The sequence below is a fragment of the Eimeria necatrix genome, genomic scaffold (genome assembly GCF_000499385.1).
Source record: "Eimeria necatrix Houghton genomic scaffold, Enh_scaff432, whole genome shotgun sequence".
NCBI classification, from domain to species: Eukaryota; Apicomplexa; class Conoidasida; order Eucoccidiorida; family Eimeriidae; genus Eimeria; species Eimeria necatrix.
This window is the reverse complement of record NW_013654322.1, coordinates 24276-30570: the sequence shown is the minus strand read 5'-3', so window position 1 is coordinate 30570 and position 6295 is coordinate 24276. Positions and strand designations below refer to the sequence as shown.

At 55.5% G+C, this 6295-nt stretch overlaps 3 protein-coding genes across 3 annotated transcripts; 1 reads left to right on the top strand and 2 right to left on the bottom strand.

Moving 5' to 3' along the window:
• Positions 1-518: 518 nt before the first annotated feature.
• On the bottom strand, positions 519-1037 carry ENH_00053540 (hypothetical protein; the record flags this gene model as incomplete). Its single annotated transcript, XM_013581487.1, has 1 exon — positions 519-1037. One exon carries the CDS (start codon positions 1035-1037, stop codon positions 519-521), a length of 519 nt encoding a protein of 172 aa, XP_013436941.1.
• Positions 1038-2955: 1918 nt separating this feature from the next.
• Positions 2956-4278, bottom strand: ENH_00053530 (hypothetical protein, conserved; the record flags this gene model as incomplete). Its single annotated transcript, XM_013581486.1, has 1 exon — positions 2956-4278. One exon carries the CDS (start codon positions 4276-4278, stop codon positions 2956-2958), a length of 1323 nt encoding a protein of 440 aa, XP_013436940.1.
• A 611-nt stretch (positions 4279-4889) lies between these two features.
• Positions 4890-5986, top strand: ENH_00053520 (eukaryotic translation initiation factor 3 subunit 11, putative; the record flags this gene model as incomplete). The annotated part of the gene is made up of 2 exons (XM_013581485.1): positions 4890-5255; positions 5594-5986. The coding sequence occupies 2 exons, from the start codon at positions 4890-4892 to the stop codon at positions 5984-5986; spliced, it is 759 nt and encodes a 252-aa protein (XP_013436939.1).
• Positions 5987-6295: the final 309 nt, after the last annotated feature.

Genomic DNA, 6295 nt, shown 5'->3' with positions numbered 1-6295 from the left:
CTGCTGCTGCTGCTGCTGCTGCTGCTGCTGCTGCTGCTGCTGCTGCTGCTGCTGCTGCTGCTGCTGCTACGGGGGAGGCAGCGGGGACTCAGGAGGAAACTGTGCCGCTTCCACACTGAGACAGCGCACTAGACAAGCAGACAATAAGACATTAAAGCAGCAACCAGAAGTGCTTAGTGTCAGAGCGAAGGCGCTGCAGCAAAAGTAGATTTGGAATTCAATTTTCTCAAGTTCAGCCGTTCTAGAGAGGGCAGCACGAGGTCCTTTGCTTCTGGGCACACCGTTGCTGCTGCTGCTGCTGCTGCTGCTGCTGCTGCGCTCATGCTCGTCTTTCTGCCGCGGCTGACGGCGCTGCAAGGACGTTGCTGCTGTTGCTGGTGCTGCTGCTGCTGCTGCTGCAGGAGCTGTTTGCGAAGGTGGTGCTGCTGCGGGAAGGCGTGGTGTTGATGCGGGACGGCGTGGACATGACAGATGAACATGCAGAACTTATTCCCGAAGCTTTGCTGCATGAATCTGAGTCAGCAATTTTCAGAGAGCAGCTGCAGCGGGACTTGGGCGTGCTGCAGCTGTCGCCGTATGCAGCACCAACCTGCGGGCTGATGGCCCGGCAGAGCAGCAGGGGGGACCTTGCAGCAGCAAGCCATTTGCTGCATGCGCACCATCACCACCGCCACCACCACCACGACAAGAGCCACCACCAGCAGCAGCAGCAGCAGCTGCAGCTGCGTCGCCAGCTGCAGCAGCACACTGAAGGCGACCACGAGCTGCAATGAGCAGCAGCGCAGCAACACATCTAGGAACGGGAGAATGACAGAGGCAGCAGAGGTAGCAGATGCAGGAGCAGCAGGAGCTGCAACGGCTGCAACAGCGGCACCCGCCGCTCGAGGAGCTCCAGTAGCAGCAGCACGAGCAACGCGGGCACCCCCAGGCGCTGCAGGAGACGCAACAACAGCAGCAGCAGCACCCGCTGGAGCAGCTGCAGCAGCAAGAACACACCCACCACATTCGGAAGGGGAGGGAGGGCAATTCAGGGGCATTGAGTGGCTTTCGCCTAAGCAGCAGCGACGGGCGTGACCAAGGGAAGCAGCAGCAGCAGCAGCAGCTGCTGCTGCTGCTGCTTCAGTGATAGCCTAGAAACAAAGGCTTGCGCGCCAGTAGAGGGTCTGTCTTGTGGTTAGTAACTGAGTCGAACAAGAAAGCAAAGAGCTTTCTAGTCAGCTTTTTTTATTGGTAAGACACTCGGCTGAAGTGTCTGTACACCCTGGAGGTGCCAGGGCACGCGGGAGGTGATTCTATCTGTACACCTCCGAGGTGTCTGTACACCTCAGATGTGTCGTGTGCCCGAAAGTCTGAAATGCGCTGCCGCGTAGTTTCGTGTACACCCCAAAGTTGCGTGTACACTGCAAGTTTGCATTGGGCTGTATGCACAGCGGGCTTGGGGTGTCTGTGCTAGGTGTCTGTACACCTGAGAGGGCCGCGTGTACTGTACAGAGCTGCGCGCTTTGATGCAAATGGAATTAAAGCGTCAGTTCTTTGTCTTCTCTTGTTGATTTAGATATCCGTGCAGTTTCGGTCGGGTGCTGCTGCTGCGCCCCCGGAGGGCGCAGGCCAAAGTGCCAAAGAGCAAAGGCACACTGGCAAGCACACTAGCACAGATAGTGTGTGCAGCAGCAGCAGCAGCAGCAGCAGCAGTCGGAAGCTGAATGACAGTACCGTTGAATTTGGGTTCTTGTTTGCTTAATTTTATGGATGTGGAGGCCAGTAGCGACGCCTAAGAAACAGGGAAAGTCCAGCAGCAGGGCTTAGAGCTGCTGCGTGTCTTGTTCTATTCCGTGTTGCTGATGTTTAAGAGTGAGTGTCAGTTTTGTGGAAATGCGGCTTTCTCGCCGCCCTATTTCGCGGTGTACGTACACTTCGACGCACTACTCGTTCTTTGTGCTGCAGCTCGCAGCAGCAGTCTTCTCTTAATCTGCAGAGGGATCACACAAGCTTTATTTTTTTAAATTAATCGGAGAGAGTTTAGACACAAAACCGAAAAGCATGCATTAATTTTGTTACTACAATTCGACGCGGTGGGCTGCGAAAGCGGCAGAGCCAGTTAGTTTGCTGCAGACTTAAATAGAACTTCTTTTAATTTGCTTCCAAAAACTGAAAAAGTCACTAAGAGGACTACTTAAGTTGCTGCAGGCACAAGAGTGATGAAGATCCGGGCAAAGTGGTGGCAGAATTCTTAAAGGCCAGTTGAATTGGAATGAGGAAGTAGTCTCACATTGGTTTGCTGCAGCAGGCAACATCCGTATTAATCTGCTGCATCAGGCAGCAATAGTATTAGTTTGCTGCAGCAGGAAGCACTTGTATTAGTCTGCTGCAGCAGGCAACATTAGTATTAGCTTGCTGCAGCAGGCAACACTCGTATTAGTCTGCTGCAGCAGGCAGCATTAGTATTAGCTTGCTGCAGAAGGCAGCACTCGTATTAGTTTGCTGCGGCAGGCAGCAAAAGAGCAGCAGCGGGGCCGCCCAATACCGCTTCTGTGGCTGCTGCACCCAGTAGGCTGGGGAGTTGGCAGCGCAGCAGAGGGCTGTTTATTTATGTTATTTATGTTATATTATGGATATTTAGTTTGTCAAATGCATTTATAAATATGTTGCTGCTCGTCTTTGCGTTCCTTGACTGCATGCATGCATGCATGCAAGCGGACTGGCTCACCCATTTGTCTAGCACAAGGCTGTGGGGAGTTCGCGCTAGAAAGTCTCAAAAGAACAAAGAAAACTGAACCTTAAAAAAGTTCTTTAAAAGCTTCTTAAAAAGCATTTCTGCACTAAAAAATGGAAAGAATGAAGTTTAATATCCGGCCCGGCCTCCGCGGTGCACTGCGGGGTGCCTGCACGCTGAGGTGTACGTACACCTCAGCGCACAGCGTTGCAGTGTACATACACCGCGCGAGTCCGGCCGTTTCAGTCGGCAGGCAGACCTCCAGGAGGCGGCAAAAAAGAAAGCAAAGGATGATCAGAATTTATAAAACTAAACAAAAGACGAAGAGCACTATTGCCCCGCAAGCAAGGGGGCACACAGCGAGGGCCGCGGCAGCGCAGCAGGTCCGCTAGGGTGGCTGCTGTCAAGCCGTCGCAGCAGCAGCTCCCGCTGCTGCTGCTGCTGCTGCTGCTGTCGCTGCGGGGGCTGTCACTGTCAGTGCCACTGCTGTGGCTGTCGGTCCCGCTGCTGCTGCTGCTGCTGCTGTTGCTGTTGATCTTGCTGCAGCGCGTGCTGCTGCTGTTGCCCTTCACCCGATGGCGGCCCCAGCAGCAGCGCGTTTGCCCACAAGAGCACTTTGGGCGTGCCTGAGAGCCTGCTGCGCTCGCTGCTGCTGCTGCTGCTGCTGCTGCTGCTGCTGCTGCTGCTGGCGGCCGCTCTTGCAGCAGCAGCAGCTGCAGCAGGTGCTGCATCTGCTGCTGGTCCATGTGGCGCAAATGCACGGAGAGGAAGCCCGAAATGACCCACTGCAGCTCCAATGAAGGAAGATGGGGAGCCAAAAACAGCAAATAAGATTTCATTTCTGCACTTCTGAAGCTGGCAGCAAGTGCAGCGTCCTGCGGCTCCGCAGCGGGCTCCCTGAGGTGTCTGTACACCCCAGAACGCTCTGCAGCAGACCCAAACTCTGCAGCAGCTTGCATGCACTGGCGCCTCACCAGCAGCCCCAGCTCGCACTGCTGCTGCTGCTGACGCTCAGCAGCAGGGAGGTAGCGAACTAGGGGCACTCCCCAGGCGTTCAGTGGCTCCCCCGGGCCAGCAGCAGCAGCAGCTGCTGCTGCTGCTGCTGACGGTGGCCTTTCTGCTGCTGCCGCTGCTGCTGCTGCTGCAGGTGAGGATGCGAGCATCATCAGCCGCTTGTGCGCCTCGAAGTGCAGGCGGCCCCCAGGCTTGGCCTCGTAGATCCAGTCATCCGCAGCTGCTGCAGCGTCTGCTGCAGGGGCTGCAGCGGGAGCGGCAGGAGCTGCTGCAGCAGCAGCAGCAGTTGCTGCTGCTGCGTCTTCTCCCCACCGCTGGCTGCCTTTTGCGCCCACGTCGTTTGATGAACATTCTGCCCCCACTGCCTCCTCAAATAACTCTTTTTTTGAATTTATTTTGAGTTTGTTTCCCCTTTTTTCTGCCAAAAGAGTCCCCACAGACTGCTGAGACGAAGAGAAGCAGCAGCTGTCAGCGCACCATTCAAGAACGCGCAGCCCGGCGGGTCGCCAGCTGCGGACCGACAGCAGCCCCGATGATGCCGCTTTCAACATAGGATGAATTAAATTTAATTATTTTATAAATTCTTTTAAACTTGCAAAGATTTAGCAGCAGTAAGACGCGGAAAGAGCCACAAAAAAGACAAGAGCAGCCCAGCACCGGGCCAGCGCGAGCTGCGCGCAAGGCACCGCCTTCGTCATTTATGTCCAGCGTTTCATTATAAATTGAAATGTGTTTGACTTTTTCCAAAAAATTTAAAAAAAAGATTAAAAGCTGGTGGACTGGAGGCTTGGTTGCTCACGGGGCTGGGCTGGCTGCTGCAGCGAAGCTGCTGCGCGTGGTTTGTCTGCATGCAGCGGCTGCCGCGCACTTGGAGCATTTGTTGCTGAGTAATTAGAAGAAGAGGCTGTGGCTTTGTTTTGCGGGAAAATTGGAAGTTGAAATCCTGCAATTATCCGCCTGTAGACTTGACGGAGAGGGCGCCGGTGTGGGGAGCGGGGTGGAGGCACTTGCGCAGCATTTCGAGCGGTTTCCGCGGGCGAACTCGAAAAGCGAGTGGAATTATAAATTATTTGTTTAATTTTGAACATTTTGCGCGCGGAGATCGCGTGGAAGCTGGGAATTTGAGGCAGGTTTCGCGAGGTGTTGGCGCCGACGACGCACAATGACGGAGCCCGCAGTCAGCGTGGAACAGTTCCCCGTGGAGGACTTGTTGAATATTCACCAAATGATATATTTGCCGAGCACTTTGGACTTGCTGGTGAACCATTTGGAAAGGGGAATTGCCGCGGGCGGGGCCTCTCCGGACTTGTGTTCTGCAGTGCTGCGCCTCTACCTGCTTTACCCCCAGTGCGCCAATGCAGAAGTTGTACGCAAGATCCTTGTGCAGACTATAGTGGCTCTTCCGGAAAACCAGTTTGGCTACTACGCCTGCATTGCGCCTTCTCACTTTCCAAACCCCGAAGACGAAAAGAAAGTCCAAGACGTCCTCACTCTCCAGGAGCTCCTCGAAAGCTGCGACTTCAAAGCGGTAACACCGCAGCAGCAGCAGCAGCAGCAGCAGCAGCAGCTACGCCGTTTGCTGCTTATCAAGGCCTGCATATTAGCTAAAATGCTGCTTTGCGTTTCTTGCTTTTGCTGCTTCACGAAGCAGCGCGGCATCCCTGTGCCTGCACGTACACTTGCTGCTGCGCAGCTGCTGCTGCTGCTGCTGCTGCAGCAACGAGCCCGCGTTTGACGGATTTTTAAGCTGCAGGAGTGGTTTTTTTCGGATTTAAGGCTGCTGTTGCTGCTGCTGCTGCTGCTGCATGCGTAGAGGCCGCTGGAGCTGAATAGTTTCTCGTTTTGGGCTTGTGGAGTTTGCTGCAGGCGTGGGCAATGCTGCGGGAACCCGAAATGGCCGACGTGCTGCACACGCCGGGAGTGGTGGAGGCGCTGCGGCGTTATGTGTGCGAAGTGCTGCAGCAGACTTTTTCGACAATTTCTCTGTCGGACTTTTGCCAGCTGCTGAACTTGAACGCAGCAGCAGCAGCAGCAGCAGCAGCAGCAGCAGCAGCCGACGACAAGGTCGAAAAGCTCGTCAAAGCCAGGGGATGGACCATCGAAGATGCTGCTGCTGGCCAAAAGATTGTCCGCATTGTCCCCAGAGAAACAGATGCCCCCAAAGCCCTCGCCACAAGAGCTTCTGTGGCTCACAAAACTGTTGAAAAGTATTTATCTGTCGAAGGCCTTCGCCAGTGCCTCGCGCTCCTCGAGAGCTAGCTCCCCCGCAGCAGCAGCAGCAGCAGCAGCAGCAGCAGCGGCAGCGGCAGCAGCTGACTCGCCGGCAGCAGCCACTCAGCTGCTGCTCCAACGGCAGCTGCAGCGGCTGCGGCAGGAACCGCTGCAGCAGCTGCAGTGGCAGCAGCTGCAGCTGCGGCGGCAGCAGCTGCAGCTGCGGCGGCAGCAACTGCAGCAGGAGCAGCTACAGCAGCGGCAACTGCAGCAGCAGCAAACTGCAGCTGCAGCAGCTCCAGTTTGCTGCTGTAGAGGCGGAAACTCATTTGTTCGTGTCTCAGCCTAGCTCTGTCC